The 23,650-nt window shown below is 39.4% G+C and overlaps 1 protein-coding gene across 1 annotated transcript in view; it reads right to left on the reverse strand.

Annotated features, from left to right (window-relative positions):
• The window catches only part of LOC127933846 (thrombospondin type-1 domain-containing protein 4-like), a 33,850-nt gene that overhangs the window by 3,904 nt on the left and 6,296 nt on the right, over positions 1-23,650 (reverse strand). The window contains 7 exon segments of the mRNA XM_052530871.1: positions 48-221; positions 849-1,053; positions 2,170-2,299; positions 3,004-3,174; positions 3,313-3,412; positions 4,110-4,285; positions 5,124-5,328. Coding sequence (XP_052386831.1) covers positions 48-221; positions 849-1,053; positions 2,170-2,299; positions 3,004-3,174; positions 3,313-3,412; positions 4,110-4,285; positions 5,124-5,328 — 1,161 coding nt within the window.

Consider the following 23,650-nt stretch of genomic DNA (forward strand, 5'->3'; position numbering starts at 1 on the left):
GAGAGCGAGCGAGCGACACACACCTGAGCACAGACCGAGAGACTCACCTGAGCGCTCCAGTCACTGAAGAACCAGCTCTTGGTGCACACACCTGCGTCACAGTTCTCCACATCGCTGGGACGCAGCTTCATGTTGCACTCGTCATCTGCCACGATATCACCAACATTACTGACACAGTGCACCTCACGTGACCTTTGACCTACACCGCAGGGCACCGAGCACTGACAACACACACACACACACAGGGCCTGACATTAACACGCGCAAACCACCAAATACTAATCAATATAAGCCCCGTGGAGCCATGGCTTACTGTGAATTTGTAACAGTTGGGGTCATTGTTAGACACGACGTGAAGCGAAATGACTAAAAGCCCCTTAGCTGTTATAAATTCACTGTAAATTACGATTTCACAGGGATTATTGCTTTTATAAACGGTTATTCCATATACGTATTAAGGTTTCACAAGATAAAACAGCAAATAAAGTGTAAAGATATTAATAAAAACAGTATTCTTCCACGAAACAATGTAGCTCCTCAGAAACAGCTGTGGTTGTTACAAAGTGGTTGCCGAGCAACACACAAACGTAAACAGAAAACAACAGCTTTGCACGTGGCTCAGCCAATCAGAATCAAGGACCAGAACTATCTGTTTTATAAGTGAAACAAACTTTTATATATATTGATATATTTAATATATATTCTTTTCCTTCTCGCCGTAGTAATGCTCGTGTGTTTCTAGCTTTACTAATAATACTAGTGCAGTTCTCCAACCCAAGCTCCGCCCACTGTCCTGGAGGAGGCCAATCAGTGTGGAGGAGGGGCCGTGACAGACAGCTGTGACTCACGGGGCTCCAGTCGGAGCGGATGTGCCACTCGCTGCAGATCTTCAGCTGGCAGGAGCTGCTGGTCTCGGGGTGCTCCAGGTGTCTGCAGCGGCTGCTGTGAACGTTCAGTGTGAGGTTAGTGTACGGCTGACGACACAGAACCTGACGATGCTGCACGCCCAAACCACACGTCTTACTGCACTCGGACCACTCGCCGATGTCCCAGCTGAACACACACACATACACACACACACACAGAGAGAGAGACACCAGCAGTGAGATACTACAGCTCCAGGAATAATGTGGATGCACTGAAGGGTGTTTGTTAATTATTGTATTTTTTTATATTTATTATGTAAATTAATTTATTTTAGCTACATTTAAATTGACAAATAATATAATAAGCCCAGTGAAGCCGTGGTTTACAGTGAATTTGTAACAGCTAAGCGTCATTGTTAGACACAACGTAAAGCGAAATGCACTGTAAACCACAGCTCCACAGGGCTTTTATAAAACGGTTATTCCATATACGTAGTAAGGTTTCACAAAATAAAACAGCAAATAAAGTGTAAAGATATTAATAAAAACAGTATTCTTCCACCAAACAATGTAGCTCCTCAGAAACAGTTGTGTTTGTAACAGAGTGGTTGCCGAGCAACACACAAATGTAAACAAAGGTGAATGTTACTTTGTTACTTTGTAATGTACAGCAGCTCTGAACGTGTCTCAGCCAATCAGAATCAAGGAGAGGAACTATCCGCTTTATAATAAATTGTTTGCAACCACTTACCAAAAAAAATAACTTAACTGATGATGATACTATATACTACTTTTACAGACGAGTAAAAGAGCTCGGAATCTGAACATGATAAATTACAAGACAAGGAAAGCATTGGATGTGTGGTTTAGCATGTTACATTCATTTTCTGGACTCATTTCCTTGCTTATATACTTTAGTATACATCCCAACTTTATGCATTTCCTATATTATGATATTAACAGCCCGAACATCAGACTTTTTACCTGTGACAAGTCATCATATTATGAATGATTTTTGTGAATCACTTACTCTTGATTTAAATCCACTAAATGAACAAAACGGATGAATATTTAAATCTCTTAAATCTTTGAAAGCATGTGTACTGTAAAAAGTCTTGGCTAAATTATGACCACAAGATGTCAGTATCATCTCAAGACCACTGATGTGCATCATTCTTCAGACTCCAAACCTGATCAAACTCTCCTGAACCAGAGCATCATGGCTCATCATAACATGACAGACAGTCTGGTGAGGGCTTGATCACACACACACACACACACACATGAGGCAGAGGAGACTCACAAGGCAGGGCAGGGCTGGACGTTACAGGGCTCCTCCTGAGGGCTGGGTTTGGTGCTGCTGTCGCACAGATCGCTCAGCACCAGAGCATGAGTTCCTCGATGAACACAGACGAACACAGAGAACCTGCTTCCTGAACATCAGATACAACCAGCTAACATCTCACAGAATCAGACTCGGACACAGCAGGTTATCTCTGCATCAATTCAGCATTGCATCAGTGTCTCTAGTGAATGGGTGCCGTCAGAATGAGAGTTCAAACAGCTGATAAAAACATCACAATAATCCACAGCACTCCAGTCCATCAGTGAACATCTGGAGAAGACAAAACCTGAAACACATCCAGCATTAAGATGATTTTAACTCAAACACACAGAGTCTATAATCCAGAATAACACTTCCTCCAGTGAAAAAGTGCATCTGCTGTTGTCTCTCACATTAAAATACAGTTTAGATCTGTTTAAACGCTGCTTGATCTGTGCAGATATCTCTCCTGATTCAGACCAGAACACTTTTTCACTGGAGGAAGTGTTATTATGGATTATAGACTCTATGTGTTTGAGTTAAAATCATCTTAATGCTGGATGTGTTTCAGGTTTTGTCTTCTCCAGATGTTCACTGATGGACTGGAGTGCTGTGGATTATTGGGATGTTTTTATCAGACTCTCATTCTGACGGCACCCATTCACTGCAGAGCATACATTGATGAGACACTGATGCAGTGCTACATTTCTACAAACCTGATGAAGAAACAAACTCATCCTGATCTCGTATGCCCTAGGTGTGAGCACATTTTCACTGAATTAGACACTGCTCAGTGTTTGTGTAAGTGCACACCTCGTCCACAGGAGGCGCTGCAGTCTGTGGTGCCGCTCAGTTTCCAGTTATATTCTCTGGCTCTGGTTGTAGGCGGAGCTGCAGGAAGCTGATTATCCGGGACGGGAGGAGGATGTCTGACCCCTGAGCTCTCGTGATCCTCTGAGGTTGACGGACCGTTCACAGCATTCACTGTGCAGCGACACAAGATCCGGGAAACAGAACACAGGAAGGACAGTGCAAAGATAGAGTTGTAATAAAAGAAAATATGTGTTGGATTGCATGACATAAATCACATCCCAAAAATGAGCGTAGCATGTAGTGACTGACCGTCCAGCTGGTTCTGTTTAGGATGAGGAGCATCTACAGCGTTCTCTGACGGCATGATGAACTCATAACGGACGCCTGGATTGGGCTGCTGGTAGATCATCTGAGACACAAACAACACAAAATAAACAGAATAATAAATAACAAAAAATTATATTACATAATTCTATTACAGTAATTTTATTAAACATTAAACATTATATTAATAGTTTAGAACTATATTACAATAACAATAGATAAATAAATAAATATGCATTTAATAATCCTCCAATAATAATATTATTTGTAAAAAAAAAAGTTAAAATATTATTATTTGTTAAAAAAGTTAAAATATAACAACGACAGCAATATTGGTATTATATTGATATTAATAATATTAATAAATAATATCATATTATATGATAATTCCGTATATATTCAATATATGAATAATTAAATATTGCTTTCCAAAAATGACACAATAAATAGCTAACTGAAAAGCATAATAATAAATGACAGAAAATTGAACTACATAATTATATTAACAAAATATATTAATATTCAAGAAATGTGCAGCAATAACAGTTTCCAAAAATAATAATAATAAATGTACATTTAAAATAATAAAAATAATTCTTAATTTTGTCATAAAAATTAAACATTATATTAATAGTTATATAGTATTATATCACAATGACAATAGATAAATAAATAAATATATATTTAATAATGTCCCAATAATAACAATAATTACATAGTTATATTAATAAAATAAAACTTTATATTAATATTGCAATAACATTATACTGAGGGTCACTCACAAACACGTCCAGGATCTCATTGGTGGGTCCCTCGGCCAGGAAGGACTCTCCTGCAGTGCTGCTGATCTCATTCGGCCGGCGGTACGTGAACATCGTTCCCACTCCCTCATACATTCCTGGACGGTCGATGGCCCAGTTTCCATTAATAATGGATCGTCCAGACCGGCTGAGCAGAGCTACACACACACACACACACACACACACAAATACAGTAGCTGCTCAGAGTTATGGCCGGATTGTTGCTGACGGGGAACTTCAGTATTTAACAGTGCTTCTGACACACACATAAAACACACACACGCAGCTCACGCTCAGTGACCCGAGGCCCTCGCCCGGCTCGTCTTTGCTCTCGCAGCGCTTACACGGGACGTTTATTGAATCTTGTGGCTCATAAATCAGGGGGAGGAAAAAATCAGTCTGGGCCTTTAACTAACACAGCAGCACTTCCAGGGAAACTGAAATATAGATTAGGATGTGTTCCGCTGTAATTATACGGATCTGATGTGTTTTACAAGCAGCTGTGTTTTAAAGTGAGGCGTTCTGAAATAACTGCTTCGGCCGCAGGACACACATCCAGCGCTGACTGTTTTTAGACACGCGCTTTATTAAAGGGGAGCCACAAAATCTCAGCCAATCAGAACACGTGTAACATCAATTATACTGCAGTCGTGGGCGGAGCCAAAGTGATGTTTTTATCCATGTGTTCATAGCAAGACTGATTACTGTCGCAATAACGTTCATGAATCACGAGTGCTTTGTTTTCCAGCTGCTCAACAACAACAAATATTTACAGCCAATCAGAATCTAGCAGACTGCAGCTTGTGCGAAGAATAAACAGAAAGTTATTGTACATTGCTATATTACAGTTATTGTTACCGTATTTTTCTGACTAAGTCGCACCTGAGTATAAGTCTAGCATAGTAGTCATTGATGTAGTTATAGTTATTGTTACATTATCATTATCGTTATAGTTATTATGGTTATGGTTCCTGCTGTGAACAGCTCTTTACTCACCCAGGTAGTTCCTGCTCTTCACCATCTCGGTGACGTTGATTTTGGTGGCTCCCGGCGGGATCTCCACGATCTTGTGATAGCCCACTTTAGACAGAGTGTGCTGGAACACGCCAGAGACGAGCTTACACGCACTGTTGTTTCCGCCGCACACACCACACTTATCAGGAACCCTGCCAGAGCCCAAGAGTTCATCACAGCCGGCACTCTGCCACACACACACACACACACACACACACACACACACACACACACACACACACACACAGACAGACACACACAACACACACGGTCAGTGACCTCGAATGAACACATGCACACACATGAAAAGTGTGTCCATCCCATAGGTGTAATGGTTTTTATACTGTACAAACTGTATATTCTATGGTCCTTCACCAACCCTACACCTAACCCTAACCCTCACAGGAAACTTTGTGCATTTTTACTTTCTCAAAAAAACTCATTCTGTATGATTTATAAGTGTTTTGAAAAATGGGGACATGGGTTATGTCCTCATAAGTCACCCTCTCCTTGTAATACCTGTGTCATACCCATGTCGTTATACAGAGCTGTGTCCTGATATGACACAAAAACAAGAGCACACACACACCATCTCACACACACACACACACTTTCTCAAACATAGACACTGATACACTCACACATTCTCTCTCTCTCTCACACACACACACACACACACACACCAGCATGACCTCTGCCACACTGAGGTCAGTAGAAGCTGCTGTCATGTGATCAGTTTATCTGGCTAATAGTTTTGACAGCTTGATCTCTTCTGAACACTGTACGTCTGTTTTCATGATGCAACGTTGACGTGGGCGGAAACGAACATTAATCAGACGCTGGCGCTGGACACGGAGAATAAATTTTTCTTTTCAGAGCTTCATAAATCCAGTCGAGACACAAGGGTAAAAGCAAGGGTTCAGCGAACAGGTGCAGATAGACGGGAGTGAAAAGACAGAAAGGCAGAGAGAAAATGAAAATGATGGAGGAAAAGAGATTGGAGCCAGTGAGCCTGTGGGAGGTAAATACACAAACACCCATAATCCCTTGCTGAAGTCAGAGCCAGCGGTCACTCAGCATCTGACCTTCTGTCAAACCCCGTCCAGCTCCAAGAACGACAGCCGATTCACAATGAACACACAGCGCTCACTGGAGAGTAAAGATTTGTCAGCAGGGTTTCCAGGTCTGCTAATCAAAACTAGCCCAATTATATTTTTTCCACAGTTATCCCCTCCATTGAAATAGCATTCAGGGGAGATCGCTTTAACAAACACACTTCAAAAACAACCCTCTACAACAGCGTAACAGTAGCCCAAACCTGTGATAAAACGTGGCAACCCTATTTCTCACTAAATCAAAATCAGAGAGATAAAAAAAGAATTGCATGTAATTATGAAACTCTATAACATGTCCAATTTGTCGAACCAAAATACAAATCTTGCTAATAACTTTCAAACTATAATGATTCAAAAGAACAATACTATTGGAATCACAACAGTACAAAGAATCAGAATGTGTTATTTTCCAGCTGATGAACAATAAAAACAATGAGAGGGGACTGGAACAGAGACTGAAGCCCTCTCTGGGATAAATTTGGGGAATGGAACTCTATCGGGCTTAACTCAGGTACTGGAACCCTCTTGGGCTAAACTAGGGTACTGGAAACTTTCTGGGCTAAACTCGGGTAAATGAACCCGCTATGGGCTAAACTCGGGGACTGGAAACTTCTGTTGGCTAAATTCAGGTAAATGAACCCTCCATGGGCTAAACTTGAGGAAAGAAACCCTCTCTAGGCTAAACTCGGGGACTGGAACCCTCTCTAGGCTAAACTCGGGGACCGGAACCCTGTCTGGGCTCAACTTGGGGAATGGAACCTTCTCTGGGCTAAACTCGGCTACTGGAACCCTTTCTGGGCTAATCTCAGGTACTGGAACCATCTCTGGGCTAAACTCGGCTACTGGAACCCTTTCTGGGCTAATCTCAGGTACTGGAACCATCTCGGGGCTAAACTCGGGTAAATGAACCCTGTATGGGCTAGACTCGGGGACTGGAACCTCCTCTGGGTTAAACCCAGATACTAGAACCTTCTCTGGGCTAAATCCGTGGAAAGGAACCCTCTCTGGGCTTAACCCAGGGACTGGAACCCTCTCTGGGCTAAACACGGGGACTGGAACCCTCTATGGCAGGGATCCTCAAATCTGGATTTCGAGATCCACTTTCCTGCAGAGTTTAGCTCTAACCCTAATCAAACACACCTGAGCATGCTAATCAATGCCAATTAATGTCTTTGGGATCATTAGATAATCCCAGACAGGTGACTTTGATCAAGTTGGAGCTAAACACTGCAGTGCATTGGACCTCCAGGGCAAGATTTGAGGAAGGGGGCGCTATGGGCTAAACTAGGATACTGGAACCTTCTCTGGGCTAAACTCGGAGAAAGGAACCCTCTCTGGGCTAAACTCGGGGAAAGGAACCCTCTCTGGGCTAAACTCGGGGAAAGGAACCGTCTCTGGGCTAAACTCGGGGAAAGGAACCCTCTCTGGGCTAAACTCGGGGAAAGGAACCGTCTCTGGGCTAAACTCGGGGAAAGGAACCCTCTCTGGGCTAAACTAGGATACTGGAACCTTCTCTGGGCTAAACTCGGAGAAAGGAACCCTCTCTGGGCTAAACTGGGGGAAAGGAACCCTCTCTGGGCTAAACTAGGATACTGGAACCTTCTCTGGGCTAAACTCGGAGAAAGGGACCCTCTCTGGGCTAAACTCGGGGAAAGGAACCCTCTCTGGGCTAAACTCGGGGAAAGGAACCGTCTCTGGGCTAAACTCAGGAAAGGAACCCTCTCTGGGCTAAGCTCGGGTACTGGAGCCCTCTCTGGGCTAAACTCAGGGAAAGGAACCCTCTCTGGGCTAAACTCGGGGAAAGGAACCCTCTCTGGGCTAAACCCGGGGAAAGGAACCCTCTCTGGGCTTAACCCAGGGACTGGAACCCTCTCTGGGCTAAACACGGGGACTGGAACCCTCTATGGCAGGGATCCTCAAATCTGGATTTCGAGATCCACTTTCCTGCAGAGTTTAGCTCTAACCCTAATCAAACACACCTGAGCATGCTAATCAATGCCAATTAATGTCTTTGGGATCATTAGATAATCCCAGACAGGTGACTTTGATCAAGTTGGAGCTAAACACTGCAGTGCATTGGACCTCCAGGGCAAGATTTGAGGAAGGGGGCGCTATGGGCTAAACTAGGATACTGGAACCTTCTCTGGGCTAAACTCGGAGAAAGGAACCCTCTCTGGGCTAAACTCGGGGAAAGGAACCCTCTCTGGGCTAAACTCGGGGAAAGGAACCGTCTCTGGGCTAAACTCGGGGAAAGGAACCCTCTCTGGGCTAAACTCGGGGAAAGGAACCGTCTCTGGGCTAAACTCGGGGAAAGGAACCCTCTCTGGGCTAAACTAGGATACTGGAACCTTCTCTGGGCTAAACTCGGAGAAAGGAACCCTCTCTGGGCTAAACTCGGGGAAAGGAACCCTCTCTGGGCTAAACTAGGATACTGGAACCTTCTCTGGGCTAAACTCGGAGAAAGGGACCCTCTCTGGGCTAAACTCGGGGAAAGGAACCCTCTCTGGGCTAAACTCGGGGAAAGGAACCGTCTCTGGGCTAAACTCGGTGAAAGGAACCCTCTCTGGGCTAAGCTCGGGTACTGGAGCCCTCTCTGGGCTAAACTCAGGGAAAGGAACCCTCTCTGGGCTAAACTCGGGGAAAGGAACCCTCTCTGGGCTAAACTCGGGGAAAGGAACCGTCTCTGGGCTAAGCTCGGGTACTGGAACCTTCTCTGGGCTAAACTCGGAGAAAGGAACCCTCTCTGGGCTAAACTCGGGGAAAGGAACCCTCTCTGGGCTAAACTCGGGGAAAGGAACCCTCTCTGGGCTAAACTCGGGGAAAGGAACCGTCTCTGGGCTAAACTCGGGGAAAGGAACCCTCTTTAGGCTAAGCTCGGGTACTGGAGCCCTCTCTGGGCTAAACTCGGGGACTGGAACCCTCTCTGGGCTAAACTCAGGGAAAGGAACACTTTATGGGCTAAACTCTGGACTGGAGCCCTCTTAGGGCTGGATTCGGGGGCTGGAGCTGACACTGGAGTGACCTATGGGGCTAGGATGAGTCTTTTTCTCCTCATTCTCCTCCTTTAGTTAGAGGAGAATGGCGCGACAGGCTCCATCTTATTCCTGTGGTGTCTGGGAAGTCCATGTGGCGATGGTAATTGGCCCCATAACAAAACAAAGAGTTGATGGTGGTGTCATCTAAAGCTGTTGCTGCAGTGAGCCCGCAGATCTCTCTGGCATCCTCAACGAAGAGGAGATCTCTACCGACTAGGAAAATGAAGCATGTCGCGATCTCCATAATCAGTGGGGTAAAACACTTACAGGGAGCCGAAAACAAATTCAGTGAGAAGGGGCACCGCTTACTTTCTCTAAGGTGCTCTCTTCTGTCACAATGTGCCCCACAATTTGGAATTCATGACTTGCAATTGCAAATGAATATCCTGCAATTCAGATAAAAAATCTGAATTGCTATCAAAAAGTCAGATTTGTGAGATTAAAACACGCAATCATGCTTTTTATTTTGTATTCAGTGTCATAAACAGACTTCCATGTAGTTATTCTAGTTATCCTTGTTATTGACAAAACCACTTCAGATACATGGTAATGACTTTCAGACGTGTAAGTAGGACTTTCCCAGGAGGACCTGAAGGAAGCATCAGACCTGAATCCAGGTCATTTGGTTCCCAGAGACCCCCCCCCCCCCCACCTCTCTCTTTCTCTCTCTGTAGGACATCCGGCCTGTTTGGCACCCGGAGGAACACCAAAACACGGATTTCAGCATTCCTAAGATTCCCTTCAGACTCACCGCTGCCTACAGCTGAGAATTTTTAGTGTTCGTATGAAGACACTTCTGCTTGCAGATGGAGATGAAGGTGAAGACAGGAGAGTATCTGAGCAGACACACATCAAGGGCTTCTGCATGCAAACGTCATCCATCATCACACGGATATTTTTGCTGGACAAATGACGGCCTGAAACACCAAACCTCTAAAGTTTCAGCCTGATGGAGCAGCGTCTCCTGTGATATGGAATATCTCCTCTACTGTAAGAGCTCTTTGAAGCCATGGGCGGCTCGAGTTTGTGGTTCACCAGCGAGAATGAAGCTGGCAGCAGGAGTGACCCGACGGCTATGGTTACAGTGGCCTGGGATATTTTACACCCCATAATGGGCGAATTCAAACAAAAGCACCTTCACACGCAGCAGAACACACACGTCTGAGCAGAACCAGTGACCTCGAACTACACCGTCTGAATTTATTGATATTTTAAAGCCCTGGACTGAACTAGCATAATTATTACAATGCAAAAACTCTTGGTTTCCAGTACAAATATCGAAGCATTCTTAATCCAAGATACATTAACCTGAGAAGAAAAATCAAGTGAATTTATGCTTAAAACAAGAAAGAAATTTACTTAAATTAATTATGATGTTTTAAAATGATTTTTCTAGAGCCACTGACAGATTTTAAGCATTTATTTTAATACCATTGAGATACTATTACCAGTTTTTAATAATATTTTAAAATCATCAGTTCATGTATATGCTGTAAAACGATTAATCGTGATTAATCGCATTCAAAATAAAAGTTTTTGTTTACATAATATATGTGTGTGTGCTGTGTTTATTTATTCTGTATATATATATGAATACACACACATGCTTGTATTAAACTAAGAAAAATCTTACGTTCATATATTAAATATATTTTTATATGATTTAATTTATATGAATATAAATATATACATGTTAATGCATGTAAATATATTTAAAATATATGAATTATGTGTGTGTCTTTATATAAAGTATATATAATAAATATGCACACTACACACACATATATATTATCTAAATGAAAACTTTTATTTTGGATGTGATTAATCGCGATTAATCGTTTGTTATGCTAGTTTTTGGCTTTATGTATATATAGTTTTAATTAATTTGAGTTATTTTAGTACATAAAGGAAAACTAATTGAAATAAAATATATTTTAAATATTTGTTAAATATATTTTATATTTTAAATATTTTTTATTTTATTTCAATTGACATTTATTCTAATTCAAGTAACTAAAATAATTTTTATTGCGTTAATTTGGGTTTTAGTTTACTTCATTTTTCAGAAAACAAGATTTAACATCCTGTCGTTTTAATGCTTTGAGTAAACGTTTAGATATCTGTGCTGGAAAACAAGAAAGAAATACTGAGTAATAACATATTTTTTTGCAGCGTTCAGGTGATTCAAACATAGCAGCTCTTCTGTGTGTTTAACGTTCACGTTCACCTGGATCTTGTTTAGACTCCAGATTCACATTCTGATTTCTGTCACAATTAAAACGCAGTTGATAGTGTCCTAAAGTCCTCTTTCTGTGCTCATATAATGAATAACAATCCGATGAAATACGGCTGGACAGAGGTCTTTATGGCACAGCCTCCCGCTCTCTGTACGAGTTCCCACGATGCACTGGGAGCAGCAGCCAGCAGCTTATGGACAGATTGGAAACCTTTCAAGCAGCTCTTTCCATCCAGCTCAGTGTCTGATTTACAAAGCCAACAAACAGACACCAGGAGCTCTCAGATCACTTCATCTGCCCACGGATGTCAAACATCACGATGTGTGGCGCCTATTTATGAGAGGAATAATCTAGAACGGTGATATCATATCATCATTATGAATTCAGCTCATTACGACTGACACACACAATATAATACAGTAAAACCGTCTTAATCCTCTGGTTGCTCGTGTTAAGACTGAACTTTATACTTCAGAATGAAACAAATCTTTGTGTGGTTTGTGGCGCTTGCCCCCTGAACACATGGATGTGATTAGAAAAAGATAAATGGCCTTATAAAATATTCACATGTGATTTCCATGGTCTGAAATGTCTGCCATTGCAAATGAATGGGAAATACCAAAAATATATAAAATATAAAGCAATTTTTGGGGAGTAAAATCAATGTAGTCTTTGACAGTGTTTAAAATTATATCCAAATGCACAGCCTACATTTTTGTAAGTAATTATGTCAACAACAAAAAAAAGACGTATATACAAAAAAAAAAAAATTATATATATATATATATATATATATATATATATATATATATATATATATATATATATATATATAAATTTTATTAAAATTGACTTATTTATTTTAATTTGATTTCTCCCACCAGATGGCATTAATCTGTCTTCCATGCATTTGATAAATATTATTTAGTACCCTTTAAATACACTTAAAATACAAAATAATATAGAATAAATATAATTGAAACAAAGATAGCACATGCATTTCATACTTACACTTTATTTTAAGCTGTCCTTGTTCCAGTGTAATTATACATATAAGTTTTGAGTAATATTAATTAACTACATGTACTTACTATATGATTAGGGTTTGACTTGCATGTAATTCTGCATGATAAATTGTTACTATAACAGAAGTTACATGTAGTATATGTAAAAAGGACACATTAAAATAAAATAAACTAATTAATTAAAAAGAATTATGAATTAAGAATTATGCAGAGGATGAGAGGAGATGTTCTCCAGCAGCGCTCCAGTCTCTAAACCGGCCGTGTTCCTAATTGTTTGCGTGTCACATTCCTGCGGAGAGAGAAACTCCTGCGGCTGGGTTCATGTGGACCCCATGTGGAGGACGGGACAGAAGCATGTGTCCTGCAAACACACAGATGCACTCTGGGACTTTAAGAGAGCAACCGCAGGCTCATAACGGCCACCGTTTACCACGGTAAACTCCAGCACTGGAGCCGCTTTAATTACCTTCAGCCTGTAAAACAGCTGACTACCGGTCTGCGACACACACACACACACACACACACACACACACAGAACTCAACCAGCACTAGTTCTAGAGCTCAAACTGATCAGTAAGGGTTAAAGCTGTGTGTGTGAGCTGCTCCAGACGTGAATGAGTCCTCACATCATGTGTGTGATTGACTTCACTTCACTGATTTTCACCTAACAGCTGGAAAACGCCACACACAGGTGCAGAACTTTTCACACTAGACAGGAAGTAAACACCCTAGCAACCACACAAGACACCCTAGCAACCACCCACAACTCCCTGAAACAAATGTCTACATCATGTGAAAGCGGAATGAATCATCTCTCCATTGATGTGTGGTTTGTTAGGAGGGTTAAAAATACTCCATTCGTTGTTGTTATCAATATCATGAAATGCATTAAAGCTTACATTACAACAGGGTTGAGACGTAGTTATGCATGACTTATTGACTGATAATTCAAATGCTAATTAAAATTAATCGATTTTATGTAATCGTAGCCGAATGACTAGTGGATGCCATGTGCAATTACACTAAAACTGTCCAGAGGTATATAAGTGGTACATTCATTTAGAAAAGACATACAAGAGATATATATAATCAGATGAACCATTTTCACACACTGGACTAGAAAACAAGTGTAAAATCCCACAGATCGCATGTAATAGAAGTCATAAAAATGCTATTTTTTAATAAACAGGTGGCACAAATGCATCTGACGGTCTGAAGAGAATCAGCTTCGGCTGAGATTTACGGCACATCGGCGAGAGGAACACGGAAACAAGGCTTAAAGGGTCACGCTTACACCATGAACACACCGCGTCCTCTCGTAAAGATGGCTAAAATAGCCCTGAAACAGCTCTCATTCTGTCATTCCTCAGATCCTGTTATTAAAAGCCCAGCGGTGACATTTAAAGGCCTCTGTGCATGTTCTTGATGGAAGAGGAAGTGCTGGAGGAAGTGAAGGTGGCCTTAGAAAGCATCACACCCAAACGCTCGCTCAAGGACACTGGTTAAATCAGCACACTTAGCAAACATCAGGAGGATGCATTAAAACTGTCATCCATAGAAGAGCTGACATGACTTTTTCTTTATCATAAGATGAGATTTTGTTTCAATACAGCTGTATTTTTGTTGCAAAATTAAATGAATTCAATGTTTTATATATTTTAAATTATCATGTGATAATGCCTATTAAATATTTAAAAAATGAAAGGTTAATCTCAAATTAATTTCTACTTTTATTGATGGATCTTCATGGATTCGAATCAAAAGATCAGATGATTCATGTGAATCAATCCGACATCAAATGTCCAAAAAACATAAAAGTTATTATTTTAGCTGGAAATTCAACAACAACTACAAAAAAAGTATTTTATTTTTAAATAATCATGTAAAATCTAAAATTATTTTGATTTTAATCCTAATGGACTCAAAGCAAAAGATCAAAAGATTCATATCGAATGAAAGAATCAGTCTGACATAAAAACAAACTTTCTAAAAATAGATTCGCAAAATGACTTAACAACGAGTCATTGTAACTTTTTTTTTCTTTTAAGTTTTATATTTTTATAACATCATGTGATAATCCCAAATTTTGTAAAATTGGCTTAATAAAATACAAATGAAAGGTGATTAGTCTGTAATTATTTTCTATGTTTATTGATGGACTCGATGAACGATCAGATGATTCACATCAAACGAATGAAACAAATTCAAAACTAAAGACTCCAAACAGTCAAGCTTGGTTTATAAAACACAGGCAGTCTGTAAATTCTGATTGGATGTGAAGTCAATTCAAACATCTGTTTTGCACATTGGTTTAATTAATATTTATGTGGTTAGGCAATATAAAACATCTAAAACATCTGCATCTAACAAACAACCACCCAAAAAAATCTGATTAATATTTTGCATGACACATCAATCTCTAAAGCCACAGTATGCAGAATCAGACTGATAACAGTCCAGCTCAAACAAGGTATTTAGGTCACTTAAGATCTTAAAATGCTTGTCTAAATGTGAATGGAAGAAGTGGAAGAAGTGGAAGCAAACATGAAGCACACAGACCTGCGACCACGGCTTGCCCAGAACACGCATCTGCAGACAGACCAGAAGTAGAGCCACGGCAGACAGCATCATGACACGCACACGCTCTCTGTGCGACTGTGTCGTCCTCCTGGAGCGCAGATCACACACACACACACACACACACACACTGAGCGCAGACGTGAAAGCTGAGCTGCTGGAGGAGGAACAGTGGGAACAGAGAGAGAGAGAGACTCAGAGATGACTGAGAGGAACACAAAAGATGAAACTGGTGCTACACGACGACTTCCATATTCATAAACCATAATATTAATACAGTACTCCAAAGTAAAACATTTACAATATTGTCATGGTACTGTATACAAAAAACATGGTATCACTGTGGTAATGCATGAAAGAAATGTCCAAAAGACATGAAAGTAATTATTTTAGCAATGAATTCAATTTCAAATATTTATGTGATAACTATTAACTAAATTATTTGTACTCAAATCAAAAGATCAGATGATTAATATAAACTGAATGAATTAAAAAATAATGTTTGTAAAACAATCACTTATGCCGTAAAATTTGTATTTTTGGTTCATTGTAAATGTTTTATTGTTGCAAATTCAATGACAAATGTTTTATATTTGAAATAATCGTGATGATGCCTGTTTAAGCATAATTCAGTGATTGCAACGCTTTATAAATGAAAGGTATATAATATCAAATGATTTTCGATTTTAATTTTGAAAAAATAAATTAAGTTCAAAATTAATGACTCAAAAAAGTAAAACTCATAAAACAAACAAACTAAAGATATATATAGTGCATATTTTAGGATAATATATCAAAGTTTTTTTTCTTTTTATAATATTGTTAATTCTTTATGGATCTTTTTAGATTTTTTTATACATTTGTGCATATATATATATATTAATTAATTCACACAAATTTTACTTTGCTACCATTATGCAAGAAATGTGCATTTTAAAACTACAGCATATTATAATAAGAAAAGTTATATAACTGTATTTTTTCTTTCATTTTATCATATTTTAAGCTTCTTATGTACCTAGCATATTTTTTTTATTAAATGTATCAAATAAATTGATTTGCTTCTGTTGTGAATTAAATGTTCTACATAAATGCTTTTGCCTTGCCTTCATGCATACTCCAAAAACATGGTATTAACACAGTACATGTGCAAAACTGTACAATTCAGTTTAGTACCATTCTAAAGTTTATAATTACAAATCTGCTTTTAGAGTTTTAAAACCTGAAACACTTCCCTTATGAAAATGAACCATGGCTTTAATACAAATAAAACAAAAAAACAAGGCTAGTATAGTTTAACCAAGGTATTTGTGGTAAAACTGCTCTTATATACATGTGGGAAACTGATCAGACAGCACAGGGCCAGACGCATGTAAACGTGGAGGTGAAGGTCACTCGCAATGAGTTTAACAGGCCACTGGCCTCCGCTTCTCCTGAGACGCTTCTGTAAACCATAAAACCAACCCACTGTTAATGAGAACCAAACGTACAGAATCACAGACCTGAGAGGACAATCTATCACCCTAGCAACCACCCACAACACCTTGGCAACGATTCAAAACATTCCGGCCAAATGGCAACACACTGGAAGCAACCAGAACACCCTAGAAATGACATAGCAACACCATGACAACCACTCAGAAAATCATAGCAACCACATAGCAACACCTTGGAAACAACCAGGACACACTAGAAATTACATAGCAACACCATGACAACCACTCAGTAAATCATAGCAACCACATAGCAACGCCTTGGAAACAACCAGGACACACTAGAAATTACATAGCAACACCATGACAACCACTCAGAAAATCATAGCAACCACATAGCAACGCCTTGGAAACAACCAGGACACACTAGAAATTACATAGCAACACCATGACAACCACTCAGAAAATCATAGCAAAAACATAGCAACGCCTTGGAAACAACCAGAACACCCTAGAAATTACATAGCAACACCATGACAACCACTCAGAAAATCATAGCAACCACATAGCAACGCCTTGGAAACAACCAGGACACACTAGGAATTACATAGCAACACCATGACAACCACTAAGAAAATCATAGCAACCACATAGCAACGCCTTGGAAACAACCAGGACACACTAGAAATTACATAGAAACACCATGACAACCACTCAGAAAATCATAGCAACCACATAGCAATGCCTTGGAAACAACCAGAACACACTAGAAATTACATAGCAACACCATGACAACCACTCAGAAAATCATAGCAACCACATAGCAACGCCTTGGAAACAACCAGAACACCCTAGAAATTACATAGCAACACCATGACAACCACTCAGAAAATCATAGCAACCACATAGCAACGCCTTGGAAACAACCAGAACACCCTAGAAATTACATAGCAACACCATGACAACCACTCAAAAAATCATTGCAACCACATAGCAACGCCTTGGAAACAACCAGGACACACTAGAAATTACATAGCAACACCATGACAACCACTCAGAAAATCATAGCAACCACATAGCAACGCCTTGGAAACAACCAGGACACACTAGAAATTACATAGCAACACCATGACAACCACTCAGAAAATCATAGCAACCACATAGCAACGCCTTGGAAACAACCAGGACACACTAGAAATTACATAGCAACACCATGACAACCACTCAGAAAATCATAGCAAAAACATAGCAACGCCTTGGAAACAACCAGAACACCCTAGAAATTACATAGCAACACCATGACAACCACTCAGAAAATCATAGCAACCACATAGCAACGCCTTGGAAACAACCAGGACACACTAGGAATTACATAGCAACACCATGACAACCACTAAGAAAATCATAGCAACCACATAGCAACGCCTTGGAAACAACCAGGACACACTAGAAATTACATAGAAACACCATGACAACCACTCAGAAAATCATAGCAACCACATAGCAACGCCTTGGAAACAACCAGAACACACTAGAAATTACATAGCAACACCATGACAACCACTCAGAAAATCATAGCAACCACATAGAAACGCCTTGGAAACAACCAGGACACACTAGAAATTACATAGCAACACCATGAAAACCACTAAGAAAATCATAGCAACCACATAGCAACGCCTTGGAAACAACCAGGACACACTAGGAATTACATAGCAACACCATGACAACCACTCAGAAAATCATAGCAACCACATAGCAACGCCTTGGAAACAACCAGAACACCCTAGAAATTACATAGCAACACCATGACAACCACTCAGAAAATCATAGCAACCACATAGCAACGCCTTGGAAACAACCAGAACACCCTAGAAATTACATAGCAACACCATGACAACCACTCAAAAAATCATTGCAACCACATAGCAACGCCTTGGAAACAACCAGGACACACTAGAAATTACATAGCAACACCATGACAACCGCTCAGAACAGCCTGGCAACCCCACAGCAACACCATGGCAACCAGCCCCAAACAGCCTAGCAACCACATACCGTAGAAACAGCCAGACAATCACCCTAGCAACTACATACTGTAGCAACACCCTGACAACCACACAGAACAACACAGAAACCACATAGCAACCCCGTGGAAACTCTCCAGAACACGCTAGCAGCCATGTAGCAACCTCCTGGCAGCACTTTAGCAATTACACAATAATGCAATTAAAACACACTTCACCAACGATTGTGAAACTCACAGAAAAACACCAGGACAAAGGCTTCTGAATCATCTGCAGCTGCAGCAGAAGTTACATTTCTAACGACTGATACTGGATTCCCAGTGTTATACTGAAACTAGAGGAGCGAGTGTGTGAACGTTTGCCATCATCAGTCTTTACATTCGGACTGTAATGTGAACCTACAGCCGTAAATCGAGCCCAATGTAAGCAGAACGCGCTGACGGGCCGAACTAACAGCGTGCTGAGATGGCATTATTAGAGTTCAGATCGGCCCGGAGAGATGCGCTTGAAGAGCCTCCTGATATCACACGCCACCGGCCACAAACACGGCCACAAACACTAGTGCTTTTTAAGACTTTTGAGCAGTAAATATTCAACTAATGTACTGTCACATAATAACTAAGGGTATAATATATATATAAGGGTATGATATATTTATAACTAACGTAATTAAACTTGTTAACTGTCACCCGTCTCCACGGTGGGACGCCTACGTTTACTTCACTATATTACAATTAAATCCTAATCTAATCATGACAAACTGTATATCGTTGGAAAGGTCTAAGACTCAGAATTAGATATTTTATCAATCTTTTTTGTTAAAAATTATTAATTAATTTATGGCAAGAGTGCACCCCAAAAACCTACATCATAACAGAAGTTCTGACCTTTGTCAAAAAAAGTTTTCTCTATCACACTTTAGAAATCATCAGAAATTATATATCACTTGAAAACATAAACTCTCAAAATTCATCTTTTGAAACCCATTTTAAATTCAAACATTGCATTACCATGAAAATGGTCCATCAAAATCATGTTACAAAATGTTTTCAGTCATTAATTATAAAAATTTAGGTTTGGATCATGCACTTTCAGGTCTCTGTTAAAAAATTCGAGTGAAAGTTAAAATAAGTTTATGCAATGCAATTAATAAGACTAATTAAATAATACAGCTCATTCTGTATTAAAACAAAAAAATCCATTGATTACATTAAATTTGTAATACTGATAGCTGATTTAAATTTTTATATTTTAATAAAAGCAAATGTATAAAATATATAAAAATTAAAACACATTTATTTTTTATTTTACTTAGAGCACTTTTTGCTTGCTACTATGGTGTATGAAATGTGCTATATAGATAAATTTGCCTTGCAAACATGCATACCCCAAAAACATGGTATCAACATGGCATTATTTTAAATTATGTTTCCAAGTTACTTTCCAAGCACATGAGATTTGCACCTTTATTGCTTTTATAAATATGTTAGCAGGAGCTCAGTTTGAGCTATCATTGGAAAGTCCCGTTGTTGTGTTTCTAGTGGGATTCCCTGCAGTATTTCATCTCGCTCACTCTCATTCAGTGCACAGGCACCATCACTGATGCTCTCAAGAGCAAGAGCAGTGTTCAGAGCCGTAACTCTTCACATTTACATTAATGCATCTGGCAGACGCTTTTATCCAAAGAGACTCACATTGCATTAAAAGCATATATTATATAAGTTCACGCATTCCCTGAGTATCAGACCTGTGACTCTGGTATTGTTACTCACATGAACTACAGGAGCGATGACATCAATATCACTCATTAATAAGTCAATATTATTTATAATGCACTTTTCACAATGTGCATAATTTCAAAGCAGCTTTACAGAAAACTATTGCAGTAATAAAAAGAAAGTTTTTATTTACAGCATCAGTTCAATTAAAAAAAAGGCAACTCTTTTAAAAACTGTAAAAAAAAACTTGAAATTGCAAGAAAAAAGCCACAATTGTCAGACATAAATGTACTTGCCTTTTTATTTTTTTATTCCATGGCAGAAATAAGCTTAAATGTGAATGCAATGCCATAACATATCATTATACTTTGAAAGGTAAACATTGCTTTAGAAATCAGGGGTATTTCAATCAAAAAAATTTAGGTCACAGGGTTCCAATGACAAAAAAAGTTTGGGAACTCCAGCTGTAAAGACACACACACACACACACTCCTCTGGCGTTCAGCCGCAGCTCAGTGCTCAGTGGGATTCCCTTCATAAAGGCTCTTTCTTTTCTTCAGTGTGTGAAACAGTGAAATTCTATCTCAGGCTCGTCTACAGCTGCAGTTACACTGCTTCAGCATTTACCAACACGACAAACTGTTGCAGGACAGTGAATGCATCCTAAACACTTGTTTGTTCATCTCTGTGTGAAGTTTTAGCAGATGAAAAATGTGCAAACTCGTTCAAAATATAAAACAAATTTAATTTGGCATATGATTAAAGTGTAACACTTTACAGAAAGCTCCCATTAGTTGCATTAATTAACAACGAGCAATATATCTGTTATAGTACTTATTTATCTTTGTTAACATTAGTTAATACAAATACAAATGGTCATTATTAGCTCATGTAAAGTCAGAAATGCAATAAAAAACATTAGAATACTGAGATAAAAAGTTGCAATTACCTTTTTTAGTTCGTATTCTGTGGCAGAAACAAGGTTTCATAGAAACTACGTGCGCACCAAGACAAGAAAACCTATCATTGCAAATAACTACATGAACAGATAACTACAACCTTTTTGTGAGATGTAAAGTCAGAATTGCGAGAAAAAAAGCCAGAATTGTGAGATGTAAATTCAGAACTGTGAGGTGTAAAGTCAGAATTGCGAGATGTAAAGTCAGAATTGTGAGATGTAAAGTCAGAATTGTGAGATGTAAAGTCAGAATTGTGAGATGTAAAGTCAGAATTGCGAGATGTAAAGTCAGAACTGTGAGATGTTAAGTCAGAATTGTGAGATGTTAAGTCAGAATTGTGAGATGTTAAGTCAGAATTGTGAGATGTAAAGTCAGAATTGTGAGATGTAAAGTCAGAATTGCAAGGTGTAGAGTCAGAATTGCGAGCTGTAAAGTCAGAATTGCAAGGTGTAGAGTCAGAATTGCGAGCTGTAAAGTCAGAATTGCGAGATGTAAAGTCAGAACTGTGAGATGTTAAGTCAGAACTGTGAGATGTTAAGTCAGAATTGTGAGATGTTAAGTCAGAATTGTGAGATGTTAAGTCAGAATTGTGAGATGTAAAGTCAGAATTGCAAGGTGTAGAGTCAGAATTGCGAGATGTAAAGTCAGAATTGCAAGGTGTAGAGTCAGAATTGCGAGATGTAAAGTCAGAATTGCAAGATGTAAAGTCAGAACTGTGAGATTTAAAGTCAGAATTGTGAGATGTAAAGTCAGAATTGTGAGATGTAAAGTCAGAATTGTGAGATTTAAAGTCAGAATTGTGAGATGTAATGTCAGAATTGTGAGATGTAAAGTCAGGATTGTGAGATTTAAAGTCAGAATTTTGAGATGTTAAGTCAGAATTGCGAGCTGTAAAGTCAGAATTGCGAGATGTAAAGTCAGAATTGCGAGCTGTAAAGTCAGAATTGCGAGATGTAAAGTCAGAATTGTGAGATGTAAAGTCGGAATTTTGAGATGTAAAGTCAGGATTGTGAGATGTAAAGTCAGGATTGTGAGATTTAAAGTCAGAATTGCGAGCTGTAAAGTCAGAATTGCGAGCTGTAAAGTCAGAATTGCGAGATGTAAAGTCAGAATTGCGAGATGTAAAGTCAGAATTGTGAGATGTAAAGTCAGGATTGTGAGATTTAAAGTCAGAATTGCAAGATGTAAAGTCAGAATTGCGAGCTGTAAAGTCAGAATTGCGAGATGTAAAGTCAGGATTGTGAGATTTAAAGTCAGAATTGCGAGCTGTAAAGTCAGAATTGCGAGATGTAGAAAGAATTGCGAGATTTAAAGTCAGAATTGCGAGCTGTAAAGTCAGAATTGCGAGCTGTAAAGTCAGAATTGTGAGATGTAAAGTCAGAATTGTGAGATGTAAAGTCAGGATTGTGAGATTTAAAGTCAGAACTGTGAGATGTAAAGTCAGAAATGTGAGACGTAAAGTCAGAATTGTGAGATGTAAAGTCAGAATTGCGAGATGTGGAGAGAATTGCGAGACGTAAAGTCAGAATTGAATGAGGAAAAGTCTAAATAGCAAGAAAATATCTTTATAATTGTGAAATAAAAAATTGCAATTACCTTTTTTAGTTTTTATTCTGTGGCAGAAACAAGGTTTCATTAAAACTACATGCACACAGACAAGAAAACCTATTTATACCAAACAACTACATACACAAATATCTACAAACTCCCTGACAAGTACAACATTCTCATACAGTGATCAAGTTTCTAATATATTTACACAGAAACTGATGATCATATTTGCTGAGTTCCAAATGCTCACTGAAAAATGTTTTGGAAAAGTCACTCTAAATCCGACCCAAACGGTGTTCCAGCCAACATATGTAAATGTCAAAGCTAATGCGGTGGATTTATTGTATGTAACCTTCATCCCGTCACAGATCCTCCTCGTTACCCGAGGAAGAGATCTTAAAGCTCTGGATTTGTCGACTGATCTCCGTCAGCTGTCAGAAGAATTCAAAGCATGAGAGAAATGCCACAAAACAACCTACAGAGGCGGAATCGAACCGTCACCGCATTATTTAACCTTTGCATGTTGGCAGCGGCATGTGCAGCTTGTTAATGCGGCGTCTGTGTTACATCTTATTTCTGCAGGATTTGTTGAAGTGACATGTCTGAAAAAAAGCACAGCTGGACGACAGGCAGATTCCGGAGCACTGAAAGCGTGTCTAATTCACTCACAAACACAAAAGATCCTCCGGCTCAGACGGCCGGCAACTGTTGTGCGTCTGACAGTCTTTACATGCAGGATGTGGCACGCCGCTCGGAACTCTGGGTAATTAACGCTTACCCCGAAAAACAGATAACGGAAGATCGGATGAAATAGCAGAATTATATATCTGTA

The sequence above is a fragment of the Carassius gibelio genome, chromosome A18 (genome assembly GCF_023724105.1).
Source record: "Carassius gibelio isolate Cgi1373 ecotype wild population from Czech Republic chromosome A18, carGib1.2-hapl.c, whole genome shotgun sequence".
NCBI lineage: Eukaryota > Metazoa > Chordata > Actinopteri > Cypriniformes > Cyprinidae > Carassius > Carassius gibelio.